Below are 14,882 nucleotides of genomic sequence, written 5' to 3'. Positions count from 1 at the left end.
CCCTTTAGCAAGTACATTCAAAAAGCCACATGAGCAGGTACCCTATTGCACTACATGTAATGCTCAGTACTTTTAGAATAAAAACCAAGAAACTGTGAATAATTTTAATTTTTTCTGACACTATACTTAACAAAAACAAATAACATTGTAGTAACAGTAGTCTTGTTGTTGAAAAAAAGAATTACTTCTCAACTGCCTCACTTCCAGTGCATAGTGTTGCAGAGCGAGAGAAAACAAAACCAGAACTCTTCAAGAAAGCATGTATAACAATGGATTCTTTATGGATTTTTTTATGGCTATATTTTGACAGTTAAAAAATAATCAATGATGCAGTGAAATTTAAGATCACAAAAAGCACATATTAATATTCACACTGGCATAATTAATTGTGGTAGCATTTTAATATTTAAGCTTAAGGGTAAAGAGGGGCAATGGTGAGCCGAGTGCAATAGTGCATCTGCTGCAGAATTAAAGATGTCCCCACTACTTATCACAAGTTGTTGCTAAACTTGTCCTTTTTTCTAATATACACAGGGTATAATTTGATTTTGGTGTCTTCCCCATCCCTAGTAAGTATTTGGACATGGAGTGTTCAAAAGCAAAGTGGAGTTTTTCTATCACCAATGCTTTTATCACAGTGGATGTCTGTTGCTCTCTTTTTGTAGTATGTCAGAATGACAATCATAATCTATAAATATAAAAAATGCATTTTGGCATTCACTCTATGCAAGGTAAATGCCAAAATGTATTTCCTGTGAATGGCAGGAATGAAGTATTGTACACCACTGAATTTACTATAATAAAGTCTTATCTGGTAAACAGTTCAGAAAAGAATGTGAATATGGTTAAAAAAAATTTTGCAGAATGATCTAGATGTATTATTTGAACAATTTAAAATTTTATATATATAGGAATTAGCATTCAATTTATACATTATGACCAAAAATATTCAGACATACAAAGGTAGATGCAAAGAGAGATTTTAATTCAAAAATCTAATAAACAGTATGCCATGCCTCTACAACAGCCTTAACCCTCCTGGACAAACTTCTTAACAACTTTCAAAGATAATACCAGAATTTGCTTTCATTCCTCATGCAAAGTGGCTGTCACAGGTGGCTGGAAGAAGGGCATTTTGACCCCAGAATAATCAAGCACTCCAATTCAATCCACAGGTATTCAGTGAAGTTGAGATCCAGGCTGTGAGCCAGCCAGACTAACTTTTTGATATTGTTTACCAAAGACCAGTTCTATATGATCCTTGCTGCATGATGCATTATTGTGCTGATATTGATAGGGCCCATTTCTGTAGTACTGCCACAGACAGTACTACTGCCATGGACAGTACATAATTGTCCAAAACATCCAAGTGGGTCATGGGCTTCATGGAACCTACTATGAGAGATCAAAGCAAAGCCTGATATGCTTTCAGGGGTTTATGGCACTGGATATTCCAATTATCAAATCTAATAAGAGCAACACTTAATAAAAACTCTAAAATTTGTTGTAGAATCTAATAAGAGCAACACTTAATAAAAACTCTAAAAAACTGGTACTTACTGGAGAAAAAAGTTTATTTAACTACAATAAAAAGAAAAGAATTTCAGCTACCACTGGAACTTAAAATTGAATGCAATTTTGAATGGAGCAATATTTCAGTTTAAAACATTTGTATTCAATCTGAATACAAATGTTTCAAATTAATAATAATGGGTCACTGGAAATTAAAAATAAAAATAAACAAAAACTGAGCTACACAGCCAAAGTTCAATGTATTCCTCATGGAATGGTACTGATTTAATGAAAAAAAAAAAAATAAAATAATAAGAAAAGAGGTTTTTCAATAATATACAAAAATAGTTACCATAATAACTGGTTCCAGTCTTGCTACAAGGTCTTCATAGGACTGAAAAGAAAGTAATACTTATTTCTTTAACAAATATAAAATGTATAATCACTATACTATAAAGTTAAAATATACATTTAGATACACCAAAATTGAAAGACAGTTCTAAAATTATTTATTCTGTATGTACAATAAAACTATATGTATCTATATAAAATATACTATTATATAATATATATATATATATAGTATGAATATATAAAGTATTACAATATTATAAAATAAATAAATAAATAAAATATAAATAAATCTTAAACTATGTGAAATTGTACAATTTTTTGGTTTATTGAGTACTATATTTGGGGAACATTGCCTGCATCAAGCACTTTCAATTTATCAAACCATTTGCTGTTGTTGTTGGTATTGGGCTTAACGACACAAGGGCTAAACCATTTGCAAATAATAATTTAGGACAAAGGTCTCATACTACCAAGCCTATAAAACATTACTGTACAGGGCATTATCCTGTTGAAACAAACATGGATCTATACCAAAAAACTGCCACATTATAGGAAGCATGGAAAAGTCCAAAATGTTAATGTAAGCATTGGCAACCATGGTTAACTGCATAACCACAATTGTGTCATTAAACCCAATACTACCAACAACAGTATAACCACAAAGGTTACAGGCCAAACCATAAGAAAAAGCCCTACACAATAACCCCATCTCCTCCAAATTTAACTGTTAGTACAATACACTCCAGCAATACACATTCCTCAAACATCCTGCACACCCTCCCATTTCATCACTATAAGGTGTAGAGAGATTTGTACTACATAGAAGCAATTTCGACTCCTCTATGAATCAATAATGCCATTCATTTTCCCATACAAGGCAAGACCCTGATTGCAGTTGGTGATGTTGGCCTTTGGCATTCTCCTGTGAAAACTAAGGCTGTATTCACACAGACCTCTACCTCTGTTGATACCTTAAAGTCACCTTAGTATCAGTGATGCCAAATGATGCAAGAAAACAAACTTATAAATCATCAGCCAAAAGAAAAAAAAAAAAAAAAAACCTTCCAAATCACTTGTCCATCCTCTAAACAATCTGTCTAGTTCTTCCTTGAATTTATTCAAATTATCCACTTCCACAACAGACAAAAGCTTGTTCCAACAATCAAATACCTGTTGGCTGGAGGAAAACTTCTGCACATCTATCCTGCAACCATAAATTCCTCAATTTGAATTTATGATCCCCCCATATATGTAGTCTGAGCATGAGGAAGAATGCCATCAGCACTGAGCTTGCACAATGCATTCAAATACTTAAACACGAGAACGAGAACGAAAGTAGCCTGTGCGGACGAACATTTTTGCCGCTTCTGGAACAGAGAAGTTTCTTCTGATTTATTTTCTGTTTTATTAGCTTAAATTGGCATATTAACTTATTTTCTAGAGTAGCTTTATATTCCTATTTACAATACTTAGTTTAAAGTAACTTAGATAGAGATTTTGTAAGTATTACTTAGTATCGGAAAGGGTATCAAATCCACGCGTTTACCGTTCGTAAATAGCTGTTAGGATATAAGTTTACGGTTTTAATTTTGTACTGAAATTGAAATTTTATTGAAATTAAATCGAAATCATGCTCAGACTAGAGCAGCAAAGCAAAAGGCTCAAGCTAATGGGAGTGCTGTGGCTCAGGGGAGAACTGAGGGGGGCAGTTGCCCTCTGAATCACAGCCTATTAAAAGGCACTACTTGCTTGATGTTTGTGGAGCAGTCGCGTACGGGACATGATACTGCCATGGGGGATGTCTTTGTGTGTGCGCGATGCAAGGATTGTAAGGAAATCAGGCGACAACTCAGCGTTGTTATGGGCCTATATGAGAGCTTGAAGGACAGGGTGGATGCCCTCGAACGATTAAAAGTGAGGGGCCCATCAAGCTCTCAGCTGCTCACACCAATGCCAGAGCTTGCACTTGGTCATCAAACAACACAGGGGCAGCCCCCAAGGCAGAACGCACTGGTCCCAAAGGAACTAGTAGTTGTTGGTGACTCTATTGTCAGGACAAAGGTTGATGACGTTGTAGAGCGGATATCATATTTTAAGGGCACAAAAGGTGATATAGTTGTACACGTTGGCACTAATGATATTAAGAGTAGGAGACCGGCGAAATTACTTAGCAAGTACAGGTCACTGTTGAAAAAAAGTCATCAATTAGGGTTGACTTTGAAAGTATCTGCAATTCTGCCCAGACACGATAGGAGGGCGTATATGACGAGAGCCTTGTCGATCAATTTGGCCCTGGAAAGATTGTGCAAGGCTCAAGGGGTAGAATTTTTTTCAGCCTGGTCTGTACTTGTTAACAGGAGAGGCTGTTTCTACAGGGATAGGATACACTTAAATAGAAAGGGTGCAAGGATATTTGCCAATGCTATCGAGGCAGTGTTAGGTGGGTCGGAAAACTGCTATCTTGGGGGATACAAGGACTAATAGATTAACAGTAGCCACTGGCAGAGGTGAAAGTGATTCTTGCACTGTTTCTATTGGAATGAGCAGCAGCCTGAAGAAAAAAGATGCAGGATATATCAGAGACTGCTGGGAGCCATTGCAGTACAAGTAAACACATGGGTTGTGTTAGGACAGCTAAGAATAGGAACAGGTGCATGTATACTTACATATACACCAATGCTTGGAGTTTGGTAAATAAATTTGATGAATTTGAGGTATCGCTCAAAACATCAAAGGCAGATATTGTTGGGATATCAGAGACGTGGTGTCACACAGATATAAGGAATGCAGAAATGGAATTTGGGGAGTACAATGTGCACAGAAAGGATAGACAGGATAGGAAGGGAAGAGGGGTTATGCTATTAGTTAAGAAATACACAAAATCCAAGAAAGTGAAGCCAGTCGACATCACTGGACAGTGTAGTGTTCAGTCAGTTTGGTGTGACATAAGCAATGGGAGATCAAAATTGAGAGTAGGAGTGTAGGAGTTATAGGCCTAGTGACTCTGATGAGTATAATAAGAAACTATAGGGAAATAGAGTGGGCCAGTAAATCAGAGTCTTATAATGGGGGATTTTAATTTCCCAGATATTGACTGGAACTTGTGGGTTGGTCGCTCACTACCAAGGCTTTTGTGGATTTATTGGATGATTGTTTTCTTCATCAACATGTTCGGGAGGCACCTAGAGGAAGTAATACTCTTGATCTGATTATCAGTAATGATTCTTCGTGCACTAAGAATCTGCAGATAAAGGAACCACTAGGTAGCAGTGATCACAATTAACTCAAGTGAGATTTACTCAAAGAGGTAACTACCATCAGTGGTAAAGGGAAGGATTTTTGCTTTTGTAAAGGTGACTATGGGGGTCTGAGACAGTATTTAAACTCTACACGGTGGGACCAACTGATGATGTTAACAACAGTAAATTCAAAATGGAAGCATTCAAAGAATTTATCTTGGAAGCTACTAGGCTTTACATACCAACTAAGAAATATTGTTCAAGGTTTAGGCCTAAATGGATGTCGGATGAACTAATGAGACATTAGCATTAGCAGAGGCATATGATGCAAGAAAGCAAGATTATGCAGCATCAGCCGAAAAAAAAAAAAAAAAAAAAACCACTCCCATTTCAACCCTCCATTCGTTCCAAATACCTGTCCAGCTCAGCCTTAAATTTATTTAAGCTATCAACTTCCTCAACAAGGGATGCAAGTCTGTTCTACCAACCAACGACCTGCTGGTTAAAGGCAAATTTCTGCTCAACTATCCTACATCTGACTTTCCTCAATTTGAATTTATGCCCTCTCAGGTGATTATTCTCAGCAAGAGTGAGAATCCCATCAGTACTGAGCATGCTCAAACCATTCAAGGCTTTATACACCTCTATTAGATCACCTCGCAGGTACCTAGTCTCCAAACCGTAATTTGCAAAACTTAAGCCTTTCTTCGTAAGAGCAACCCTTTGTTCCATTCACTAATCTTGTTGCCCGTCCTCTCTACTCGTTCAGGCAGTTCTACATCCTTCTTGAAATGAGGCTTCCAGACCTTTATACAGTACTCAAGGTGTGACCTGACCATTGCTTTATACAAGGGGATAATTACTTCCTTATCCCAGCTAAAAAAATTCCTGTATATCATTGACAAGACATCATGAGCTACTCTTTCAGACTGTCTGCACTGCTCAGAAAACTTCATATCTGTCTGCACAATTACCACCAGGTCCTTTTCACTCTACCACTGTCAGTGTAGTACCAGAGTTGATACGTTACTCTGGGGTTACTGTTTCCCATATGTAGCACTTTACATTTCTCAATGTTAAACTTCATTTGCCACTTCTCAGCCCATCTGCTCAACTTTTCTAGTTCCTGCTGCAGCAGTGTACTGTCATTAGTGTCCTTAACATCCCTGCCAACCTTTGTCGTCTGGAAACTTGGATATTAAGCTTGATATACCATCATCAATATCATTTATAAATACAGAAAACAATAATGGACCCACCACTGAACCCTGAAGGAATTCACTAATAGCATTAGTACACAATGAGCAGTGTCCATTGATTACCACTCTGTCTTCTCCCACTCAACCATCCCTTTATCCATAGCAGCAATTTGCCTCCAATGCCACACTGCTCCAATTTGATCAGCAGTCTTCCAAGTGTAATAGTATCAAAAGCCTTTCTAAGATCCAAATATATAATATCAAAGTTATTCCCTGCATCCAGTTCCTTTGTGACCACATCATTGTATCCAATCAAATTGATCAGGCAAGACTTTCTCTTAACAAAACCATGCTGTGTTCGAGCTATAACTGAAGTCTTGTCTAGATGATCCTGCAGTGCTTCTTTAACCAGTGCCACCATTAATTTTCTTGGAACAGAAATTAAACTGACAGATCTATAATTACTTGTGTCACCCCTTTGATCCTCCTTTGTGAATTGGGGTAACATTTGCACTCAGGGGAGGTACCCAGTTCATGGGTACCTCCCCTGAGTCCAAAGAAGCTCACATAACTATGGCTAAGTGTTTGCTTACTTCCTATGCTGCCTCCTTTAATATAATTGTATAGATCCCATCCACCCGGGGTGCCTTTTTTATGTTGATCTTCAACAATTTCTCCTCCACTTTCCTCTCAGTTCTTTTAAAATCATCTAGCTCACTGCCAGAGTTTACTTCACCTTTGGCATTCCCCTCCCTGAATAACTCCTCATGCATGAATGTAGAGGCAAAATACTCATTTAGTTTGTTACCCACTGGAGCAGGATCATCAACCGCTGAACCATCAATATCCAGTGGAACAATCTGATTCATCCCTTTCCTTCTAGAGTTTACATAAGTAAAGAACTCTTTACTGTTTTTCTTTCCATCCTTTGCCAAGGATTTCTCATAATCTGCCTTTGCCTGCCTAATCTCCTTTGTGACGTGGTAACAGAACAACTTATATCTATCATAGGCTTCCATGTCACCCATTAATTTATATGTAACCACTGCATTTTCCTTATCTGCCATATGTCTCATTAGTTCATCTGACGTCCATTTAGGCTTAAATCTTGAACAATATTTCTTAGTTGGTATGTAAATCCTAGTAGCTTCCAAGATAAATTCTTTGAATGCTTCCGATTTTGAATTTGCTGTTGGTAACATCATCAGCTGGTCCCACCGTATAGAATTTAAATACTGTCTCAGACCACCGCAGTCGCCTTTACAAAAGCAAAATCTCTTCCCTTTACCCCTGATGGTAGTTACCTCTTTGAGAGTAAATCCCACTTCAGCACTGTGATCACTGCCACCTTGTGGTTCCTTTGTCTGCAGATTCTTAATGCATGAAGAATCACTACTGATAATCAGATCAAGAGTATTGCTCCCTCTAGTTGCCTCCCGAACATGCTGATGTAGAAAACAATCATCCAATGGATCTACAAATGGCTTGATAGTGTGTGAGTGACCACCCCACAAATTCCAGTCAATATCTGGGAAATTAAAATCCCCCATTAAAAGATTCTCTGATTTACTGGCCCACTCTATTTGCCTGTACAGTTTCCTATTATACTCATTAGCATTAGCATTCGTAGAGGCATATGATGCAAGAAAGCAAGCTTATTCAGCATCAGCCAAAAAAAAAAAAAAAAAAAAAAAAAAAAAAAAAGACAACCACTACTCCCATTTCACCCCTCCGTTCATTCGATATCAGAGTCATTAGGCATATAGCACACTCCTACTCTCAATTTTGATCTCCCAATGCTTACGTCACACCAAACTGACTCGACACTGCACTGTCCAGCGATGTAAACTGGCTTCACTTCCTTGGATTTATGTGTTCTTAACAAATAGCATAACCCCTCCTTCATTCCTATCCTGTCTATCCTTCCTGTAAACATTATACTCCCCAAATTCCAGTTCTGCATTCCTTATATCTGTGTGACACCACGTCTCTGATATCCCAACAATATCTGCCTTTGATGTTTTAAGCAATATCTCAAATTCATCAAATTTATTTACCAAACTCCTAGCATTGGTGTACACCTGTTCCTATTCATAGCTGCCCTAACATAACTCATGTGTTTACTTGTATCGTAATGACTCCCAGAAGTCTCTGGAACAGGACCAGGGTATGTCTGCCAGGGGCAAAGGTTGATGACGTTGTAGAGCCAATATCATCTTTTAAGGGCACAAAAGGTGATATAGTTGTACACGTTGGCACTAATAATATTAAGAGTAGGAGACCGGCAGAATTACTTAACAAGTACAGGTCACTGCTGAACAAAAGCCGAGAATTAGGGTTGAATTTGAAAGTGTCTGCAATTCTGCCCAGACACGATAGGAGGGAGTATATGATGAGAGCCTTGTCGATCAATTCGGCCCTGGAAAGATTGTGCAAGGCTCAAGGGGTAGAATTTTTTTCAGCCTGGACTGTACTTGTTAACAGGAGAGATTGCTTCTACAGGGATGGGATACACTTAAATAGAAAGGTGCAAGAATATTTGCTGATGCTATCGAGGCAGTGTAAGGTGGGTCGGAAAACTGCTAGCTTGGGGCTAGTCAAAGACCAATAGATTGACAGTAGCCACTGGCAGAGGTGAAAGAGATTCTTGCACTGCTTCTATTAGAATGAGCAGAAGCCTGAAAAACAAGATGCATGGTATTTCAGAGACTGCTGGGAGCCATTGCGGTACAAGTAAACACATGGGTTGTGTTAGGGTAGCTAAGAATAGAAACAGGTGCAGGTATACTTGTGTGTACACCAATGCTAGGAGTTTAGTAAATAAATTTGATGAATTTGAGGTATTGCTCAAAACATCAAAGGCAGATATTGTTGGGATATCAGAGACGTGGTGTCACACAGATATAAGGGATGCAGAACTGCAATTTGGGGAGTACAACGTCTACAGAAAGGATAGACAGGATAGGAAGGGGGGAGGGGTTATGCTATTAGTTAAGAAACACATAAAAACCAAGGAAGTGAAGCCAGTCGACATCGCTGGACAGTGCAGTGTTGAGTCAGTTTGGTGTGACATAAGCACTGGGAGATCAAAATTGAGAGTAGGAGTGTGCTATAGGCCTAATGACTCTGATGAGTATAATAAGGAACTGTACAGGGAAATAGAGTGGGCCAGTAAATCAGAGAGTCTTATAATGGGAGATTTTAATTTCCCAGATATTGACTGGAATTTGGGGGCTGGTTACTCACGCACTAGCAGGGCTTTTGTGGATTTATTGGATGATTGTTTTCTACATCAGCATGTTCGGGAGGCAATTAGAGGGAGTAATACTCTTGATTTGATTATCAGCAGTGATTCTTCATGCATTAAGAATCTGCAGATAAATGAACCACTAGGTGGCAGTGATCACAATGTGCTGAAGTGGGATTTACTCAAAGAGGTAACTACCATTAGGGGTAAAGGGAAGGGTTATTGCTTCCGTACAGGCGACTACGATGGACTGAGACAGTATTTAAATTCTTTACAGTGGGACCAACTGATGATGTTACCAACAGCAAATTCAAAATGGGAAGCATTCAAAGAACTTATCTTGGAAGCTACTAGGCTTTACATACCAACTAAGAAATATTGTTCAAGGTTTAGGCCAAAATGGATGTCAGATGAACTAATGAGACATAAGGCAGAGAAGAAAAATGCATGGGATACTTACAAATTAACACATGACACAGAAGCCTATGATAGATACAAGTTGATATGCAACCAAGTTACAAAGGAGGTTAGGCAGGTGAAGGCAGATTACGAGAAATCCTTGGCAAGGGATGCAAAGAAAAACAGCAAAGAGTTCTTTACTTATGTAAACTCTAGAAGGAAGGGGATGAATCAGATTGGTCCACTTGATATTGATGGGTCAACTGTTGATGATCCTGCTCAGGTAGCTAACAAACTAAATGAATATTTTGCATCGACATTCACACATGAGGAGTTATTCAGCAAGGGGAATGCCAGAGGTGTATTCAACTCTAGCAGTAAGCTACAGAATCTTGAAATAACTGGGAGTAAAGTGGAGGAGAAACTGTTGAAGATAAACACAAGAAAGGCACCTGGGGTGGATGGGATCTATCCAGTTATATTAAAGGAGGCAGCAAAGGAAGTAAGCAAACCCTTAGCCATAATTATGAGAGCTTCCTTGAACTCAGGGGAGGTACCCATAGACTGGAAATGTGCAAATGTGACCCCAATTCACAAAGGAGGATCAAAGGCTGACACAAGTAATTATAGACCTGTGAGCTTAACTTCTGTTCCAGGAAAATTAATGGAGGCACTGGTTAAAGAAGCACTGCAGGATCATTTAGACAAGACTTCAGTTATAGCTCAGACACAGCATGGTTTTGTTAAGGGGAAGTCTTGCCTGACCAACTTGATTGGATACTATGATGCAGTCACAAAAGAACTGGATGCAGGGAATAACTTTGATATTATATACTTGGATCTTAGAAAGGCTTTTGATACTGTTGCACATGGAAGACTGCTACACAAATTGGAGCAGTGTGACATTGGAGGCAAATTGCTGCTATGGATAAAGGGGTGGTTGAGGGGGAGAAGACAGAGAGTGGTAATCAATGGACACTGCTCATCGTGGACTAATGTTATTAGTGGAGTCCCTCAGGGCTCAGTGTTGGGTCCATTATTGTTTTCTGTATTTATAAATGATATTGATGATGGTATATCAAGCTTAATGTCCAAGTTTGCAGACGATACAAAGGTTGGCAGGGTTGTCAAGGACACTACTGACACTATGCTGCTGCAACAGGATCTGGAAAGGTTGAGCAGATGGGCTGAGAGGTGGCAAATGAAGTTTAACATTGACAAATGTAAAGTACTACACATGGGAAACAGCAACCCCAGAGCAACGTATCAACTCTGTGGTACTACACTGACAGTGGTAGAGAATGAAAGGGACTTGGGGGTGGTTGTGCAGGCAGATATGTTCTCTGAGCAGTGCAGACGGGCTGCAAGAGTAGCTCATGGAGTATTGTCAATGATATACAGGAATTTTTCCAGCAGGGATAAGGAGGTGATTATTCCATTGTATAAGGCAATGGTCAGGCCACACCTAGAGTACTGTATACAGGTCTGGAGGCCTCATTTCAAGAAGGATGTAGAGCTGCTGGAACGAGTACAGAGAAGAGCAACAAGATTAGTGAATGGAACAAAGGGGTGCTCTTACGAAGAAAGGCTTAAGTTTTGCAAATTACAGTGTCTGGAGACTAGGCACCAGCGAGGTGATCTGATAGAGGTGTATAAAGCCTTGAATGGTTTAAGCATGCTCAATGCTGATGGGATTCTTCCTCTAGCTCAGAAAAATCACCTGAGAGGGCATAAATTCAAATTGAGGAAAGACAGATGTAGGATAGACGTGTGGAAATTTGCCTTTAGCCAGCGGGTGGTTGGTTGGTGGAACAGACTTCCATCCCTTGTGGTGGAGGTTGATAGCCTAAATAAGTTTAAGGCTCAGCTGGACAGGTATTTTGAACGAACAGAGGGGTGAAGTGGAAGTGGGTGTTTTTTTTTTTTTTTTTTGGCTGATGCTGCATAAGCTTGCTTTCTTGCATCAAATGCCTCTACTAATGCTAATGCTAATGTCTCTGAAATACCCTACATCTTGTTTTCCAGGCTGCTGCTCATTCTAATAGAAGCAGTACAAGAATCACTTCCCCTCTGCCAGTGGCTACTGTTAATCTATTAGTCCTTGTATCCCTCCCGCAAGCTAGCAGTTTTCCGACCCATGTAACACTGCCTCGATAGCATCAGCAAATATTCTTACACCCTTTCTATTTAAGTGTATCCCATCCCTGTAGAAGCAGTCTCTTCTGTTAACAAGTACAGACCAGGCTGAAAAAAAGTCTACCCCTTGAGCCTTGCACAATCTTTTCAGGGCCGAATTGATCGACAAGACTCTCATCATATATTCCCTCCTATAGTGTCTGGGCAGAATTGCAGACACTTTCAAATTCAACCCTAATTCACGGCTTTTTTTCAACAGTGACCTATGATTGTTAAGTGACCTATGATTCCACTGGTCCCCTACTCTTAATATCATTAGTGCCAACAGGTACAACAATATCACTTTTTGTGCCCTTAAAAGATGATTTCCGCTCTACAACATCATCAACTTTTGCCCCTGGCAGACATACCCTGGTCCTGTTCCACCTATTCTTTATACATACCATGTTCCCTGTTTTTCTGACAATAGTCGCCAACAACTACTAGTTCCTGTGGGACCAGTGCATTCTGCCTTGGGGGTTGCCACTATATTGCGTGATGATCAAGTGCAAGCTGCTCTGGCGTTGATGTGGGCAGCTGATAGCTTGATGGGCTCTTCAATTTAGATCCTTCGAGGGCATCCACCCTGTCATTCAAGCTCTCATATAGGCCCATAACAACGCTGAGTTGTCGCCTGATTTCCTCACACTGCTTACATCTATGGAAGTCCATCTATGGAAGCCAGTACAGCCTGACCCATAGAAAAAAACACTAACTAACTGCATTCGAATGATGTAACACATCATTCGTTAATTTAATTTTAGTAAAATGGATGAAAAACATACTTTGCAGTGAAAGTTATTTTATGCATCCATCATAAGTAGATCTGATCATTTACATAACACAAAACTTACACAGGTGATTCCTGTTTTTAGACTGAATATGTCGAGTCCACATTATTTGATGATAATCCAAAGAAAAGAACATGAATTTTCAGAGCTAAAAAAACAATTTGGATGGACAGTTAAACAGCCCTACAGGGTGCTCTCTACTTGCTTTATACAATGGGATAATCATAATAGCACTTTACTTATGTCAACAAAGCTGATGTACATGTACATCATTTCAACCTTGACAGAACCCCGTGAACTGTCCTACTAGCCAGTCTTTATGTCAGCCACTACCACTGGGTTTTTTCATTCTCAATTACCCAGTATTTGTTACCACCAAAATGGTATGCTATTATGAGAATTCCACTAAAAAGAGAAGATTATATTCAGAATTTTATTTTCATTATGAGGCTACTAACTTTTCAATACCCTCCTGTATATAAAGAGCACACTAACAAGACATAAGCACATGGCAATACTAGTGAAAACGAATGAATGTCTGTTGCCATCTTGAATTACAGCATTACAAAGTCAAGATGGTGATGGACCTTCTATAATGCTTAATGTATAGAGGAAAATGCTGAAGTAAAAGAAACTTGATTAATTTAATTTAAGTAAAATGGATGAAAAACGTACCTTGCAGTGAAAGTTATTTTATGCATCCATCATAAGTAGATCTGATCATTTAAAACTATGGCTTGGAATAGTCAACAGCAAATATGATCTAGGCAGTGCCATTCTACAGCTGCTATCAGGATTCAAACATATGGTACTCCTAACAACAACCAACAAATGTCTACTACCATCTTGTAATGATCAAAGGAGGCATTCATACAGATAACAACAGAAATTTTTAAAGAAACTGAAAAAAATCAAAAGAACCAATGCTGGAAAAAGGACATAAATAAATAATTGAAGGTATGCTAAAGACACTATTTTTGTAGCTTGAAAACTTGCAAAAATTTATTAACAATGCAAATAAAAAGAATTTAGATTATGGACCACTCTTAGCAGAAAAAAATAAAAACAATAGTCTTAAGTAAAAAATTAGATGATATAACAAATAATCAATTTAAAATCAATAACTAAATTGCAAAAATGGGTTAGTACAATATGATATAGGTATTGCCCTACAAGATGGATGAAATGAAACTGAAGTCAGAATAAAAACAGCAAGATCTGTTGTTTTTCAGCAATATGAAACACCTATTGAAATCCAGAGGAATTAACTTGAAACTCAGAAAAAGTCATTAAATGTTACATCTTGTTGAACCTCTCATACGGCATAGAGAAATCGACCTAAAGTCTTTACAGAATTAACAAACAACAATTTTAATATAATTTTGGTGATAATTCTGATGATAAGGAACAAATAAGGCTCATAGGAAATATTATATTAAAATTTTAGTTTTTGAGGTATCTGGCTGTGATCCTTGGGTAAGGTACATGATCACTAATCAAATAAAATTACCACATCTTTCTGCAGTTTCAGGGAGAGGTTTGCTCCCTGAAGACCAAGAACCAAGTTTTCCACCTACAGTATCGTACATGATCACTGTTACCCTGTCTCATAATCAAATCCATATACTGCCAGAAAAATGCACAGCTGCTGAGTACTTTTCAATTTGGCTGCCATAACAATAAAGTTGTAAATTCCTCTGGGCTCTTACAGCTGAAGAGTATAAAAAGGGAATGAATCATATAAAACAGCGTATCTCAACCTTCTATATCTGGCAACCCCACTTTGAGCAAACTAAGATCTGAAACAGAGCATCCAAACTAGGTATAACCAAAACTGGTTAACCAGGTTTTTCAGCGAATTTCCTACTAATGGAAAGCTGGTTACTCAGTTTTCGATTTTTTTTTTTTTTTTTTTTTTTAATTTTTTAGTATATGGCAGAGGATAAAACATAATTTAAAAATATAA

At 38.3% G+C, this 14,882-nt stretch overlaps 1 protein-coding gene across 1 annotated transcript in view; it reads right to left on the bottom strand.

The window, feature by feature from the left end:
- LOC150090289 (6-phosphofructo-2-kinase/fructose-2,6-bisphosphatase-like) overlaps nt 1–14,882 on the bottom strand; it is a 260,154-nt gene that overhangs the window by 111,015 nt on the left and 134,257 nt on the right. The window contains exon 11 of the mRNA XM_090369065.1: nt 1,865–1,906. Coding sequence (XP_090225191.1) covers nt 1,865–1,906 — 42 coding nt within the window. The remainder of the gene's footprint in view (nt 1–1,864; nt 1,907–14,882) is intronic.

Source organism: Mastigoproctus giganteus, chromosome 2 (assembly GCF_048544385.1).
Source record: "Mastigoproctus giganteus isolate SK-2022 chromosome 2, ASM4854438v1, whole genome shotgun sequence".
Taxonomy (NCBI): Eukaryota; Metazoa; Arthropoda; class Arachnida; order Uropygi; family Thelyphonidae; genus Mastigoproctus; species Mastigoproctus giganteus.
This window is presented reverse-complemented; position numbering and strand designations above follow the sequence as displayed.